The 16,837-nt window shown below is 45.8% G+C and overlaps 1 protein-coding gene across 1 annotated transcript in view; it reads right to left on the bottom strand.

The window, feature by feature from the left end:
• Positions 1–227: 227 nt before the first annotated feature.
• RAB33A (RAB33A, member RAS oncogene family) overlaps positions 228–16,837 on the bottom strand; it is a 66,605-nt gene continuing 49,995 nt past the window's right edge. The window contains exon 2 of the mRNA XM_069214039.1: positions 228–797. Coding sequence (XP_069070140.1) covers positions 351–797 — 447 coding nt within the window. The 3' untranslated portion in view covers positions 228–350. The remainder of the gene's footprint in view (positions 798–16,837) is intronic.

Below are 16,837 nucleotides of genomic sequence, written 5' to 3'. Positions count from 1 at the left end.
TTACTGTATTTCCTGCAAAACCCAGCCGAATACCTCAGTATATTTTACATCGTAGACACCTTAATATAAATCCATAGCGGACCTAGAGGAGAGATTTTGGTTAATGAAATCTGTTATATAGATGTTGCAATGAAAACATAAATGAAAACTATGATTTCTCATTCCTTCCATTATTCTGTTGGCATGTAAAATGAATAGATCACTTGTAAAAAAAAATACAAGACATCTTCCATAGAAAATTTATTTTGCTAATGTTAATGAATACTGAAACAAGCAGAATTAAAGAAATGGGATGCAGGCACAGAAGACATTGACAATACCAATACTTTGTTTTCTTCTATTGTGGTTGCTCAACAAGGACAAGAGTTTTTATTGTTGGATTGTTGTGAAAGGGGCAGCTTCCTTTCCTGCCTCTCCATATCCCGATAGAACAAGGACTTCTGTGCCTTCAACTTACAGGCCAGGCACATGAATATCGACTCAACATTTTGGCTCTCTTTAGGGTCCTTAGCAGAAGTTTCAAACAAGAGCATGTTGTGAGCATCAGCAAATTTTAGTGCTAAATTGGATGGGACTTGAATCTGTTCTCTTAAGTCACATTTGTTTCCCACAAGCACTTTGGGCACCGATGGAGAAACCGAATGTCCATTGCATTCCTGTATCCAGGTTTTCAGGTTCTCAAAGGATGCCATCTTGGTGACATCATATACAAAAACTACTGCATGCACATTTCGGTAGTAGTGCTCCACCATGCTTTTTCTGAAGCGTTCTTGGCCAGCAGTGTCCCAGACCTGCACCTGTACAAAAAGGCAGAGAAGAAGGATGGTTAGAAAGCATGGCGATGTGGAAAGTCACCTTGAAATGCAAACTATGCTTTGCATCTGATAGAATATGGATTTTAAAAAAAATTAGGCTGTGACTGATATAGTTTTCTGTATTTTGTGGCTAACCCAGTTAACCACCAGTTATTTAAGTCCAACCAGTGAAAATCCCAAACATGTCCACATGCCTCCTTGTATTTCTCTGCATTACCTCAGTGTCAGTCATACTTGTCCCAGTCCTTACATTGTGAGGTTTGCCTATTTACACAGACCGGATATACCCATTTTAGCCCTAAAATCAAGTTAAGTTGTACTGCTTCATACAATGTTTGTTTAAATTATATAAATAATAATGTATTAATCATTAGCCTGCTGGTGCTGAACCTTGACCCGGTGATGAGCAGCTCTTTTTTCAGATGCTTTTAACTCCTGTGCTATCTAGACTTGCCAAATGTACAAAATATTCAAAATATACAGCCTTCTGTAGTCATCTGTGGGTCTCTTGCGTTTTGGAGTCCTTCTTTCTGTCTGTCTCTGCTAGGGCTTTTTTGGATGGTTATTCTGTCTTTACAACAAGCAAGAGTGCTTTTCTTTGAGCGTTTACCCCAATTCCGGCATCTTGTGTCTTAAGATCGATCCTCAAAGGCCTCTAGCGATCTTTTTTCTTGTGGGGTTTCACCAGTTGCAGGAAGGGTGGAGTTTTTTTTTGGGGGGGGGCTGGTGTAGTCTACGGTGGTCACAGAGCTCTTGGTGTCTCTGGCTTGGTTGGTTTTCCTATCCTTCAAAGATTTGGTCACTTCCTTTGGTAGGTTCAAGTTGGATTCTGGCCGAGTCCACTCTATTTTAGTGAGTTATTTTTTTTTTCTGTTTTTTTTTTTGCTGGGTTTTTCTTCTCCATTCCTGTAGTTTGGTTTCTCTGCTTTGATATCCCATTCCCAGCCCGGTTGGTTTTGAGCACGGGGCCGCCAAGGTGCTTGATATTTGAAGAAGTATGCTAGTTGGAGTTCCACTTTATTACTAATAGGGAGGGACTAGAGCCTAAGTTAGGGATTGGGAAGAAGTATTGGTTTCTAAGTTTATTTTTAAGGCTAGGTAACGAATCCTGGCTGTGCAATGAGGCAAACCTCACTGTGTAGTGAGAGGCAAAAAAGACAAGTATTCGAGCAAACTGAGGCAGCAGAAAATGGGCTGAAGATATTGAAGGGAACAAATACACACAGGCTTCGGCTAATGCCCCGATGACTTATGTGTAATCTTCATTTCTCCATTTCTCACCATATTGACTTTCCTAGTACTTCTCCTTAATCACTTGTACTGAGTTGAAGTAGTGATAAACAGAGGTTAGCCTGTTTTCTAAGTGCCCTTAAATTTGCCAAATTAGGTAACCCAGGTACAAGGAGGTGGGTCATATCTTTTAAAGCATGTATAATAAAGCGACGTTAACACCCGGTTCAATAAATATAAATTAGTTGGCAAAACAGCATTAAACACTTAGCAGAAAGAATACTCTAAAACCAATCGCAAGAATAAGGGGCATACCACCGTGCTTTACGAGGTATCCTCTGATAACAAACAATACCGCAGGTGTGAATTCACAAAGATCACAGGATAGGAAGAATTAAGATTTTAAGGCATCCCAAGTGTGAAATTCGACAAATAAAAATGCGACAAATCACACCTTGTATGTTTGTATTTCTGACCTTTCCACAAACTCTATCCTACTTACAAGCTTAGAAACTTTTTTCTGCTACAGACGTTTGGTAACCTAGAATGCAAGAAAATTCCATGTTGAAATTTTATTTACATATGACTGCCTGAAATTGTGCAAGTAAATGTGAAATAAATAAATAAATCAATAACAAAACTGCCTTATAGAGACGGTTATCAGGGTTTTTTTTCAAGGCTGGAAAGACCACCACTCACGTTAATTAATGGCCGAAGCTATTTTGCAAAAGATGTTCTTTCTCGTGGTAGGACAATCGTTTTATAATGTGTTCCCAGCCAAATTAGAAAAAACGTGATTATGCATGATAAATTGATCTGACAACTCAGATGTACGTGTTAAGAAACAACAACAACAAAAAAAACAGACTGGCCATGGAAATCATGTAATCATAATGAAAGAATGTTATTAGTATTGTCTATTTAAATAATTTTTCATTTTTTTTTCAATATTTATTTTTATTTTGAGTTCTGGAACGGCAGAAATGCCCTAAGTTTAGAATTTCTTTTTTTTAATCTCTTTACTTTTACTTGCCAGAAAGCATGTTTTTATGAAAATGCAACGATGAGAACATGACATTTATTTCTAAAAGTAAGGTTATATGTCTGGAATGAATAGAAACCATGGACTGGGCATCGAAGGGGGTAGCTGGCTTTTCCTCACTGATACGGATCTTGCCTGTTTCTCTCTTATACAGATGTTTTTCCCCCTTTTGCGTTTTGCTATGCACTAAAGTTAATCTATTTCTCGAGAAGGATATTTCCTGCAGTGTTTCGTTCTTCAGTAGAAATGCAACCCCCTGTTCCGGAGTTTGTTATTTTTCCAACAGCGACCTCCTTGCTTTTGACACTCAATTTCCGGCTCACCTTGGGCTCCAAATTACAAACTGAAGGGCCTCCCGTGGTCCCGATTCTGAATTGCACACATTTCCTGTGCTATCTTTGGCGAACTCTCGCTTGTCTATGTGGCACCTGGTGCTCCCTCTTTCACAGACTACGGACCCACCTATGAGAACATAAAATACTCACAAGTGATTGCAATAAAGAATAATCACAGCAAGTGTAAAATAAGAGACTGGTTAAGCATTTACATTTCACCGACAGGAGATCGAGTGGCTCACTAGATACTACTGGTTGTAACATCTCAGAAAAGGACTCACCAGTAGTGGTTTGATGCCCTGGCTCCTCGTTGTGTGAGGAGGAGGCAAAACATTTTTAGATTCGGGCACCCGGCATGTGGTGGGAGGTTTTACCTTTGCTCCACCTGGGCGATCGACATGGTTGCAGGTGGGCAGCAGGGTGTTATGTTGTGCTGGAAGTAGGAGCCAGTTGGCAGAGTGGATGCAAAAATGGCTTTCTCTGCCACTGTGGGGAAAATGCCATTCTCCTGAAAGAGTAAGCGCAACTAGGCATCTATGCCTATCCGAGATGGTGACCTTTCCATCGTTACCTGCCTGATGTTCCAAATCCAATATAGCGTTGGGCTTTTTCCTGTGATCTCATTTCTTGCCTAGATCATGTGTCAGGAGGCTTGAGCTAAGAAGGGAAGCATCAGAACTCATTATTTCAGGGTGGTTTAGATGCTTTGCTTTTCAACTTCTACATCCACTACCACCTGCAGTCAAGAATTATCAATATTGCCAAGGCATCTTTCCAGCCCTTTCTGGCCTTTTAACTCCTAACTCAGAGGAGTCACCCTTTCTTTGGGTGATCAAGATGGGAACTAGAGAGCTCTCCACTCCACATAGTCTTTGACATACTGGGATGCTAAACACGTCTTTGCCTATGTTCTGCTCCTGCTCAGTGATATTAATGTACGTGACTCCTTCCCCCCCAACAAGCCAGCAAAAACTAATGCAATTTGCATCCTCTCAACATGAGTATTTCAAAGTGGACTGAAAGGAAATTAGCATGTATTCATTGCTCAACTTCATTTTCTAAACTTGGCAATGCAGCCCTACCAATTGAATACAGACTTCTGAAAAGACTGGAGGGGAAAAACGTCTACAGAGTCAAATTTTCTGGTATGCTAGAATTCAGCCTCTTCATAGACCAGAAATCTACAGATTCCACTATGCAAAAAGGAATGTCCAGTGAGCTGATCACAGTGAACGAGACAAGAAGGAAAAGTGAAGAAAGGATGTTGTCTATATTTGTTGATTCAGGATTCATGATCCCCCGCCTTTCCTATATGTCCTCAATGGGAATTAAATACACACCAAGCCCCTGAGAAAGCAAAAAAAGCACACGAGAGACAGCTTAAATTGGAACTTATATACATGGCCTTGAAAGTGAATCATTTCTCATATTATTTGCTTTGATTGAGAAATGTGTGCAATGTTTATAGATCACAATTCATCTTTTTAGCATGTGTCCGCAGACTCTTTTTTTATGTCTGGTATTTTTACATTTTCTATAGCTGCAGCCAGCTGAATAGGCCCCTTGTGTTCTGTTTAGAGGTTTATAACCTATAGGTCCAGCGTAGCAGACAGCAAAGCGGTTTTGCTTTGAAAGACATATAGCCTGGGCTTATCAAAAACAGAGGGACTTGCAGCCTGCCCAATCTTTATCACTGGTTGACGTTACTGTTACTATAATTCGTCTGCTTCTCTTTCGATAATCTGTCATGTTCATCTCGTATTTGTCCCTCTACTGCACCATTTCCAATTTACTTGTATCCTTTCACTGCTCACTTTTAGGGAACTACTTTTTCTCATGTATCTTAAGCTCTCCCCCAAGAGCGCTTGCGATTTGCAGTTGTCTCCCTAGTGAGTTTCCCTTCCCCCTCTGCTCTCCATATTGCTCTCTCACCACTGTGCTTCCCGTGTGCTTCTCCTTGCGTGCTTCCCATGATCCTCTCACCCTCAAATGCTTCCCCCACCGCCCACCCCAAGTTGCTTTCTCACCTGTGGGCTTCTTCCCTCCCACATCCACATTGCTCTCTCTCATCTGTTTGGTTTTTCCACCTCACCCGTACACTAATGTTGCTTTCCCAGCCCACACCCCTTGTTCCTTCCCCGAGCCGTGTTGTTTCCACCCCACTAAGAATCAGTTTTGCTTCCGCCCTCCGTGTTGTTTTCCCATCACCCGCTTTAAAAATATGCTTAAGCACAACATATTCCTTTATTTACCAATCAAACTCGAATAAGTAAATATAAAGAAACAAAGTAAGTGCTAGTTTTATTTTGTAGGAACGTGCACGCATGATGCGCATGCCTTCACTAGGCATGTGGGTCTGCGTCAGGCTTTTTTTTCCTTTCATGCTTTTTGAGCCATGCCGCCCAGCACTGGGAATGCTGAACAGTATTAAAAATGTTGTACAGCGCTGCTGAAAACCATCAGCACAGGCACCAGGTCTCAAAAGGCGAGACCTATTTGCGTTGCCAATTCTTTTTTCTCTGCCTCTTGTAACTTAGACATCTCTTCATATGTTCCCTAAAAAGTTGCCCAGGTGAAAAAAATCTGGAAGCGAGAGGTAAAATACTGACACACCCAAAATGTTTCCAGATCTGTAGCCCATAGGTTAGACTGCATATTCTTCTGCTATTTCGTGCTTTAGGAATAGATCCGCTGGTATGCAAGGTTCAATGATACATTGAATGTGCAATTTTTGACTGGATCAAGTAAAAAAAAAAAAAAAAATTAATAATTTATGAAGCATACATGTAAACTGGACAACAAAAATCTAGAGGTGAAGGTAAACGTCAGCACTATGTAGCAGTTATGCAAAATGGTATATATTTGCCCTGCGCTCCTCTAGAGTGCAGTCCAATGAGATACACGTTTCTTTCAAGAATCACTCATTTCACACTTGGTTAATTGCTCCTCTCCTGCCGGAACTCATACACAAAGCACTGGATGGGTGGGAGTGACACCAGAGTGCCAAACAGAACAACATATGCGAGTGAGTAGGTTTAATAAGCACATTTCTCTTACAGTGCAAGACAAAATTACATGCTCTTTTTGGATCTGCATATAATGACATATCCCTGTAGGAGGCCTAGGTCAAGTTTTTACTCAGGAACTGGTTTCCCTTTGTACTTTAGAGAAACATAGGTGAGGCAGGGATGGCATCTTCAGAACTAAGACAAGGTTTCACCATCTTGCATTTTAGATGCACGGAACTCTGCCAAGGATGTGATGCCACAAGACGTACTCCTAGAACAGGAAGAACATCACTTTGCAGAAAACATGGGAGAGAACAGTGTGCCAATATAAGTAGGATAGGTATGGGATCCTCGCCATTAATAAACAGATTTACTGTTTATAACAATCCACTCTGAGCCGCTGCAGGGAGAGAACCTAACTTTGACTGGACAACACGATTTTAATGCTTGCATTCACAGAAGCATTCATGGCTACCTTACATTGTATGGAACAGCTGTCTCCAGCAGCATTAGAGGTTTGCCTCATGCACTATTCACAAGCAGAAGTGGCAGTTTCCTGCCTTGGAGTCCATCGGTTCATTGGGACTCATCTCCTGAGAGAAGCCTACCTGCTGTAAGAACTTGCTCAGAGAAACCTGGCCGGTGAGGAGCTGAGAATACTAGAAGCTGATAGGTGATACCTTCCATTATCATCAATCAAATGTTGTTAATCAAAACATATAAGCAACATTTAAAGTACCACCTAAACAATCTCAGAGATCAGGAGACATTAACAACGCAACACAATATTAAATAGTTCGGACCATACAATTACAATGTTGAAATATACTTAACAAAAGATAAAATTGACCATTTGAGTAGATTAAAGGAAGACCACTACTGCCTATGCTGTTCTGATTCACCTTTCTAATGCTTTTATAACTTTAGATCTCTGTAGTTTTAATGAAGTGCTTACAAATAATGTGCCAGGAAGATTCTGCTCCCCATTTTTTTCAGGAGCATAGTCTATCTTATATCATGCCTGTAAGGAAATGCCTCCTTGGCATGGTTGCCCCCTGACTTTTTGCCTTTGCTGATGCTATGTTTACAATTGAAAGTGTGCTGAGGCCTGCTAACCAGGCCCCAGCACCAGTGTTCTTTCCCTAACCTGTACTTTTGTATCCACAATTGGCAGACCCTGGCATCCAGATAAGTCCCTTGTAACTGGTACTTCTAGTACCAAGGGCCCTGATGCCAAGGAAGGTCTCTAAGGGCTGCAGCATGTCTTATGCCACCCTGGAGACCTCTCACTCAGCACAGACACACTGCTTGCCAGCTTGTGTGTGCTAGTGAGGACAAAACGAGTAAGTCGACATGGCACTCCCCTCAGGGTGCCATGCCAGCCTCTCACTGCCTATGCAGTATAGGTAAGACACCCCTCTAGCAGGCCTTACAGCCCTAAGGCAGGGTGCACTATACCATAGGTGAGGGTACCAGTGCATGAGCATGGTACCCCTACAGTGTCTAAATAAAACCTTAGACATTGTAAGTGCAGGGTAGCCATAAGAGTATGTGGTCTGGGAGTCTGTCAAACACGAACTCCACAGCACCATAATGGCTACACTGAAAACTGGGAAGTTTGGTATCAAACTTCTCAGCACAATAAATGCACACTGATGCCAGTGTACATTTTATTGTAAAATACACCACAGAGGGCACCTTAGAGGTGCCCCCTGAAACTTAACCGACTATCTGTGTAGGCTGACTAGTTTTAGCAGCCTGCCACAAACCGAGACATGTTGCTGGCCCCATGGGGAGAGTGCCTTTGTCACTCTGAGGCCAGTAACAAAGCCTGCACTGGGTGGAGATGCTAACACCTCTCCCAGGCAGGAATTGTCACACCTGGCGGTGAGCCTCAAAGGCTCACCCCCTTTGTGCCAACCCAGCAGGACACTCCAGCTAGTGGAGTTGCCCGCCCCCTCCGGCCAGGCCCCACTTTTGGCGGCAAGGCCGGAGAAAATAATGAGAATAACAAGGAGGAGTCACTGGCCAGTCAGGACAGCCCCTAAGGTGTCCTGAGCTGAGGTGACTCTAACTTTTAGAAATCCTCCATCTTGCAGATGGAGGATTCCCCCAATAGGGTTAGGATTGTGACCCCCTCCCCTTGGGAGGAGGCACAAAGAGGGTGTACCCACCCTCAGGGCTAGTAGCCATTGGCTACTAACCCCCCAGACCTAAACACGCCCTTAAATTTAGTATTTAAGGGCTACCCTGAACCCTAGAAAATTAGATTCCTGCAACTACAAGAAGAAGGACTGCCTAGCTGAAAACCCCTGCAGCGGAAGACCAGAAGACGACAACTGCCTTGGCTCCAGAAACTCACCGGCCTGTCTCCTGCCTTCCAAAGATCCTGCTCCAGCGACGCCTTCCAAAGGGACCAGCGACCTCGACATCCTCTGAGGACTGCCCCTGCTTCGAAAAGACAAGAAACTCCCGAGGACAGCGGACCTGCTCCAAGAAAAGCTGCAACTTTGTTTCCAGCAGCTTTAAAGAACCCTGCAAGCTCCCCGCAAGAAGCGGGAGACTTGCAACACTGCACCCGGCGACCCCGACTCGGCTGGTGGCGATCCAACACCTCAGGAGGGACCCCAGGACTACTCTGATACTGTGAGTACCAAAACCTGTCCCCCCTGAGCCCCCACAGCGCCGCCTGCAGAGGGAATCCCGAGGCTTCCCCTGACCGCGACTCTTTGAACCTAAAGTCCCGACGCCTGGGAGAGACCCTGCACCCGCAGCCCCCAGGACCTGAAGGACCGGACTTTCACTGGAGGAGTGACCCCCAGGAGTCCCTCTCCCTCGCCCAAGTGGAGGTTTCCCCGAGGAAACCCCCCCTTGCCTGCCTGCAGCGCTGAAGAGATCCCGAGATCTCTCATAGACTAACATTGCGAACCCGACGCTTGTCTCTACACTGCACCCGGCCGCCCCTGCGCCGCTGAGGGTGAAATTTCTGTGTGGGCTTGTGTCCCCCCCGGTGCCCTACAAAATCCCCCTGGTCTGCCCTCCGAAGACGCGGGTACTTACCTGCAAGCAGACCGGAACCGGGGCACCCCCTTCTCTCCATTCTAGCCTATGCGTTTTGGGCACCACTTTGAACTCTGCACCTGACCGGCCCTGAGCTGCTGGTGTGGTGACTTTGGGGTTGCTCTGAACCCCCAACGGTGGGCTACCTTGGACCAAGAACTGAACCCTGTAAGTGTCCTACTTACCTGGTAAAACTAACCAAAACTTACCTCCCCCAGGAACTGTGAAAATTGCACTAAGTGTCCACTTTTAAAACAGCTATTTGTGAATAACTTGAAAAGTATACATGCAATTTTTATGATTTGAAGTTCCTAAAGTACTTACCTGCAATACCTTTCGAATGAGATATTACATGTAGAATTTGAACCTGTGGTTCTTAAAATAAACTAAGAAAAGATATTTTTCTATATAAAAACCTATTGGCTGGATTTGTCTCTGAGTGTGTGTACCTCATTTATTGTCTATGTGTATGTACAACAAATGCTTAACACTACTCCTTGGATAAGCCTACTGCTCGACCACACTACCACAAAATAGAGCATTAGTATTATCTATTTTTACCACTATTTTACCTCTAAGGGGAACCCTTGGACTCTGTGCATGCTATTCCTTACTTTGAAATAGCACATACAGAGCCAACTTCCTACATTGGTGGATCAGCGGTGGGGTACAAGACTTTGCATTTGCTGGACTACTCAGCCAATACCTGATCACACGACAAATTCCAAAATTGTCATTAGAAATTGATTTTTGCAATTTGAAAAGTTTTCTAAATTCTTAAAAGACCTGCTAGGGCCTTGTGTTAGATCCTGTTTAGCATTTCTTTTAGAGTTTAAAAATTTGTTAAAAGTTTGAATTAGATTCTAGAACCAGTTTTAGTTTCTTAAAAAGTATTCCAACTTTTAGAAGCATAATGTCTAGCACAGATGTGAATGTGGTGGAACTCGACACCACACCTTACCTCCATCTACAGATGAGAGAGCTAAGGTCACTCTGTAAACTAAAGAAAATAACAATGGGCCCCAAACCTACCAAAATACAGCTCCAGGAGCTTTTGGCAGAGTTTGAAAAGGCCAACCCCTCTGAGGGTGGCAACTCAGAGGAAGAGGATAGTGACTTGGAGGACAATTCCCCCCTACCAGTCCTATCTAGGGAGAACAGGGTCCCTCAAACCCTGACTCCTAAAATAATAGTCAGAGATGCTGGTTCCCTCACAGGAGAGACCAACACCTCTGAAATCACTGAGGATAGCCCCAGTGAAGAGGACATCCAGTTAGCCAGGATGGCCAAAAGATTGGCTTTGGAAAGACAGATCCTAGCCATAGAGAGGGAAAGACAAGAGATGGGCCTAGGACCCATCAATGGTGGCAGCAACATAAATAGGGTCAGAGATTCTCCTGACATGTTGAAAATCCCTAAAGGGATTGTAACTAAATATGAAGATGGTGATGACATCACCAAATGGTTCACAGCTTTTGAGAGGGCTTGTGTAACCAGAAAAGTGAACAGATCTCACTGGGGTGCTCTCCTTTGGGAAATGTTCACAGGAAAGTGTAGGGATAGACTCCTCACACTCTCTGGACAAGATGCAGAATCTTATGACCTCATGAAGGGTACCCTGATTGAGGGCTTTGGATTCTCCACTGAGGAGTACAGGATTAGGTTCAGGGGGGCTCAAAAATCCTCGAGCCAGACCTGGGTTGACTTTGTTGACTACTCAGTGAAAACACTAGATGGTTGGATTCAAGGCAGTGGTGTAAGTAATTATGATGGGCTGTACAATTTATTTGTGAAAGAACACCTGTTAAGTAATTGTTTCAATGATAAACTGCATCAGCATCTGGTAGACCTAGGACCAATTTCTCCCCAAGAATTGGGAAAGAAGGCGGACCATTGGGTCAAGACAAGGGTGTCCAAGACTTCAACAGGGGGTGACCAAAAGAAAGGGGTCACAAAGACTCCCCAGCAGAAGGGTGATGAGACAACCAAAACTAAAAATAGTAAAGAGTCTTCTACAGGCCCCCAAAAACCTGCACAGGAGGGTGGGCCCAGAGCCTCTTCACAAAACAATGGGTACAAGGGTAAAAACTTTGATCCCAAAAAGGCCTGGTGTCATAGCTGTAAACAGCATGGACACCAAACTGGAGACAAGGCCTGTCCCAAGAAAGGTTCCACTCCAAACTCCCATCCAGGTAACACTGGTATGGCTAGTCTCCAAGTGGGATCAACAGTGTGCCCAGAGCAAATCAGGGTCCACACTGAAGCTACTCTAGTTTCTGAGGGTGGGGTGGATTTAGCCACACTAGCTGTCTGGCCGCCTAACATGCAAAAATACAGACAGCAACTCTTAATTAATGGGACTAGAATAGAGGGCCTGAGGGATACAGGTGCCAGTGTCACCATGGTGACAGAGAAACTGGTTTCCCCTGGCCAATACCTGACTGGAAAAACCTACACAGTCACCAACGCTGACAATCAGAGAAAAGTACATCCCATGGCAATGGTTACTTTAGAATGGGGAGGGGTCAATGGCCTGAAACAGGTGGTGGTCTCCTCAAATATCCCAGTGGACTGTCTGCTTGGAAATGACCTGGAGTCCTCAGCATGGGCTGAGGTAGAGCTAAAAACCCATGCAGCAATGCTGGGTATCCCGGAACTGGTGTGTGTGAAAACAAGAGCACAGTGCAAGGCACGGGGTGAAAAAGTAGAGCTGGAGTCTGGAAAAATGGCCCAGCCTACCAAGAGAACAGGAAAGTCAGTTGGGAAACCAACTGCAACACAGCAAAAGAAAGGGGACCTCTCTTCTCCGGAAGAAGTTCTGCCCTCTGAGGGAACTGAGCCTTTGGAGCTTGAACCTTATCAGGTTGAGCTCTTGGGCCCAGGGGGACCCTCAAGGGAGGAGCTGTGTAAGGGACAAGAAACCTGTCCCTCTCTTGAAGGCCTTAGGCAGCAAGCTGCTGAAGAGTCCAAAGGCAAGAAAAATGGAACGCATAGGGTCTATTGGGAAGATGGACTCCTGTACACTGAGGCCAGAGACCCCAAACCTGGTGCCACTAGGAGAGTGGTAGTGCCTCAGCTGTTCAGAGAGTTCATCCTAACATTGGCCCATGACATTCCCCTTGCTGGACATTTGGGACAAACCAAGACGTGGGAGAGGTTAGTCAACCACTTCTACTGGCCCAATATGTCCAACATGGTTAAGGAGTTTTGCCTCTCCTGCCCCACCTGTCAAGCCAGTGGTAAGACAGGTGGGCATCCAAAGGCCCCCCTCATTCCACTTCCAGTGGTGGGGGTTCCCTTTGAAAGAGTGGGTGTGGACATAGTTGGTCCACTGGAACCTCCCACAGCCTCAGGAAATATGTATATCCTGGTAGTAGTGGATCATGCTACCAGGTATCCTGAAGCTATTCCCCTTAGGTCGACTACTGCCCCTGCAGTAGCCAAGGCCCTCATTGGTATCTTTACCAGAGTGGGTTTCCCTAAGGAGGTGGTGTCTGACAGAGGTACCAACTTCATGTCAGCATACCTAAAGCACATGTGGAATGAGTGTGGAGTGACTTATAAATTCACTACCCCATACCATCCACAAACTAATGGCTTGGTTGAGAGATTCAACAAGACATTAAAAGGCATGATCATGGGGCTCCCAGAAAAACTCAAAAGGAGATGGGATGTCCTCTTGCCATGTCTGCTTTTCGCTTACAGAGAGGTGCCACAGAAGGGAGTAGGATTCTCACCCTTTGAACTTCTGTTTGGTCATCCTGTAAGGGGACCACTTGCTCTTGTTAAAGAAGGCTGGGAGAGACCTCTCCATGAGCCAAAACAAGACATAGTGGACTATGTACTTGGCCTTCGCTCTAGAATGGCAGAGTACATGGAAAAGGCAACCAAAAACCTTGAGGCCAGCCAACAACTCCAGAAGTTTTGGTATGACCAAAAGGCTGCACTGGTTGAGTTCCAACCAGGGCAGAAAGTCTGGGTTCTGGAGCCTGTGGCTCCCAGGGCACTCCAGGACAAATGGAGTGGCCCTTACCCAGTGCTGGAGAGGAAGAGTCAGGTCACCTACTTGGTGGACCTGGGCACAAGCAGGAGCCCCAAGAGGGTGATCCATGTGAACCGCCTTAAGCTCTTCCATGACAGGGCTGATGTGAATCTGTTGATGGTAACAGATGAGGATCAGGAGGCAGAGAGTGAACCTCTCCCTGATCTTCTGTCATCAGACCCAAAAGATGGCACAGTAGATGGAGTGATCTACTCAGACACCCTCTCTGGCCAACAGCAGGCTGATTGTAGGAGAGTCCTACAACAGTTTCCTGAGCTTTTCTCCCTAACCCCTGGTCAGACACACCTGTGTACCCATGATGTGGACACAGGAGACAGCATGCCTGTCAAGAACAAAATCTTCAGACAGTCTGACCATGTTAAGGAAAGCATCAAGGTGGAAGTCCACAAGATGCTGGAATTGGGAGTCATTGAGCGCTCTGACAGCCCCTGGGCTAGCCCAGTGGTCTTAGTCCCCAAACCTCACACCAAAGATGGAAAGAAAGAGATGAGGTTTTGTGTGGACTACAGAGGGCTCAATTCTGTCACCAAAACAGATGCCCATCCAATTCCAAGAGCTGATGAGCTCATTGATAAATTAGGTGCTGCCAAATTTCTAAGTACCTTTGACTTGACAGCAGGGTACTGGCAAATAAAAATGGCACCTGGAGCAAAAGAAAAGACAGCATTCTCCACACCTGATGGGCATTATCAGTTTACTGTTATGCCCTTTGGTTTAAAGAATGCCCCTGCCACCTTCCAAAGGTTGGTGAATCAAGTCCTTGCTGGCTTGGAGTCCTTTAGCACAGCTTATCTTGATGATATTGCTGTCTTTAGCTCCACCTGGCAGGATCACCTGGTCCACCTGGGGAAGGTTTTGAAGGCTCTGCAATCTGCAGGCCTCTCTATCAAGGCATCCAAATGCCAGATAGGGCAGGGAACTGTGGTTTACTTGGGACACCTTGTAGGTGGAGGCCAAGTTCAGCCACTCCAACCCAAGATCCAGACTATTCTGGACTGGGTAGCTCCAAAAACCCAGACTCAAGTCAGGGCATTCCTTGGCTTGACTGGGTATTACAGGAGGTTTGTGAAGGGATATGGATCCATTGTGACAGCCCTCACTGAACTCACCTCCAAGAAAATGCCCAAGAAAGTGAACTGGACTGTGGAATGCCAACAGGCCTTTGACACCCTGAAACAGGCAATGTGCTCAGCACCAGTTCTCAAAGCTCCAGATTATTCTAAGCAGTTCATTGTGCAGACTGATGCCTCTGAACATGGGATAGGGGCAGTTTTGTCCCAAACAAATGATGATGGCCTTGACCAGCCTGTTGCTTTCATTAGCAGGAGGTTACTCCCCAGGGAGCAGCGTTGGAGTGCCATTGAGAGGGAGGCCTTTGCTGTGGTTTGGTCCCTGAAGAAGCTGAGACCATACCTCTTTGGGACTCACTTCCTAGTTCAAACTGACCACAGACCTCTCAAATGGCTGATGCAAATGAAAGGTGAAAATCCTAAACTGTTGAGGTGGTCCATCTCCCTACAGGGAATGGACTTTATAGTGGAACACAGACCTGGGACTGCCCATGCCAATGCAGATGGCCTTTCCAGGTTCTTCCACTTAGAAAATGAAGACTCTCTTGGGAAAGGTTAGTCTCATCCTCTTTCGTTTGGGGGGGGGTTGTGTAAGGAAATGCCTCCTTGGCATGGTTGCCCCCTGACTTTTTGCCTTTGCTGATGCTATGTTTACAATTGAAAGTGTGCTGAGGCCTGCTAACCAGGCCCCAGCACCAGTGTTCTTTCCCTAACCTGTACTTTTGTATCCACAATTGGCAGACCCTGGCATCCAGATAAGTCCCTTGTAACTGGTACTTCTAGTACCAAGGGCCCTGATGCCAAGGAAGGTCTCTAAGGGCTGCAGCATGTCTTATGCCACCCTGGAGACCTCTCACTCAGCACAGACACACTGCTTGCCAGCTTGTGTGTGCTAGTGAGGACAAAACGAGTAAGTCGACATGGCACTCCCCTCAGGGTGCCATGCCAGCCTCTCACTGCCTATGCAGTATAGGTAAGACACCCCTCTAGCAGGCCTTACAGCCCTAAGGCAGGGTGCACTATACCATAGGTGAGGGTACCAGTGCATGAGCATGGTACCCCTACAGTGTCTAAATAAAACCTTAGACATTGTAAGTGCAGGGTAGCCATAAGAGTATGTGGTCTGGGAGTCTGTCAAACACGAACTCCACAGCACCATAATGGCTACACTGAAAACTGGGAAGTTTGGTATCAAACTTCTCAGCACAATAAATGCACACTGATGCCAGTGTACATTTTATTGTAAAATACACCACAGAGGGCACCTTAGAGGTGCCCCCTGAAACTTAACCGACTATCTGTGTAGGCTGACTAGTTTTAGCAGCCTGCCACAAACCGAGACATGTTGCTGGCCCCATGGGGAGAGTGCCTTTGTCACTCTGAGGCCAGTAACAAAGCCTGCACTGGGTGGAGATGCTAACACCTCTCCCAGGCAGGAATTGTCACACCTGGCGGTGAGCCTCAAAGGCTCACCCCCTTTGTGCCAACCCAGCAGGACACTCCAGCTAGTGGAGTTGCCCGCCCCCTCCGGCCAGGCCCCACTTTTGGCGGCAAGGCCAGAGAAAATAATGAGAATAACAAGGAGGAGTCACTGGCCAGTCAGGACAGCCCCTAAGGTGTCCTGAGCTGAGGTGACTCTAACTTTTAGAAATCCTCCATCTTGCAGATGGAGGATTCCCCCAATAGGGTTAGGATTGTGACCCCCTCCCCTTGGGAGGAGGCACAAAGAGGGTGTACCCACCCTCAGGGCTAGTAGCCATTGGCTACTAACCCCCCAGACCTAAACACGCCCTTAAATTTAGTATTTAAGGGCTACCCTGAACCCTAGAAAATTAGATTCCTGCAACTACAAGAAGAAGGACTGCCTAGCTGAAAACCCCTGCAGCGGAAGACCAGAAGACGACAACTGCCTTGGCTCCAGAAACTCACCGGCCTGTCTCCTGCCTTCCAAAGATCCTGCTCCAGCGACGCCTTCCAAAGGGACCAGCGACCTCGACATCCTCTGAGGACTGCCCCTGCTTCGAAAAGACAAGAAACTCCCGAGGACAGCGGACCTGCTCCAAGAAAAGCTGCAACTTTGTTTCCAGCAGCTTTAAAGAACCCTGCAAGCTCCCCGCAAGAAGCGGGAGACTTGCAACACTGCACCCGGCGACCCCGACTCGGCTGGTGGCGATCCAACACCTCAGGAGGGACCCCAGGACTACTCTGATACTG

The sequence above is a fragment of the Pleurodeles waltl genome, chromosome 2_1 (assembly GCF_031143425.1).
Source record: "Pleurodeles waltl isolate 20211129_DDA chromosome 2_1, aPleWal1.hap1.20221129, whole genome shotgun sequence".
In the NCBI taxonomy this organism is placed as follows: Eukaryota; Metazoa; Chordata; class Amphibia; order Caudata; family Salamandridae; genus Pleurodeles; species Pleurodeles waltl.
This window is presented reverse-complemented; position numbering and strand designations above follow the sequence as displayed.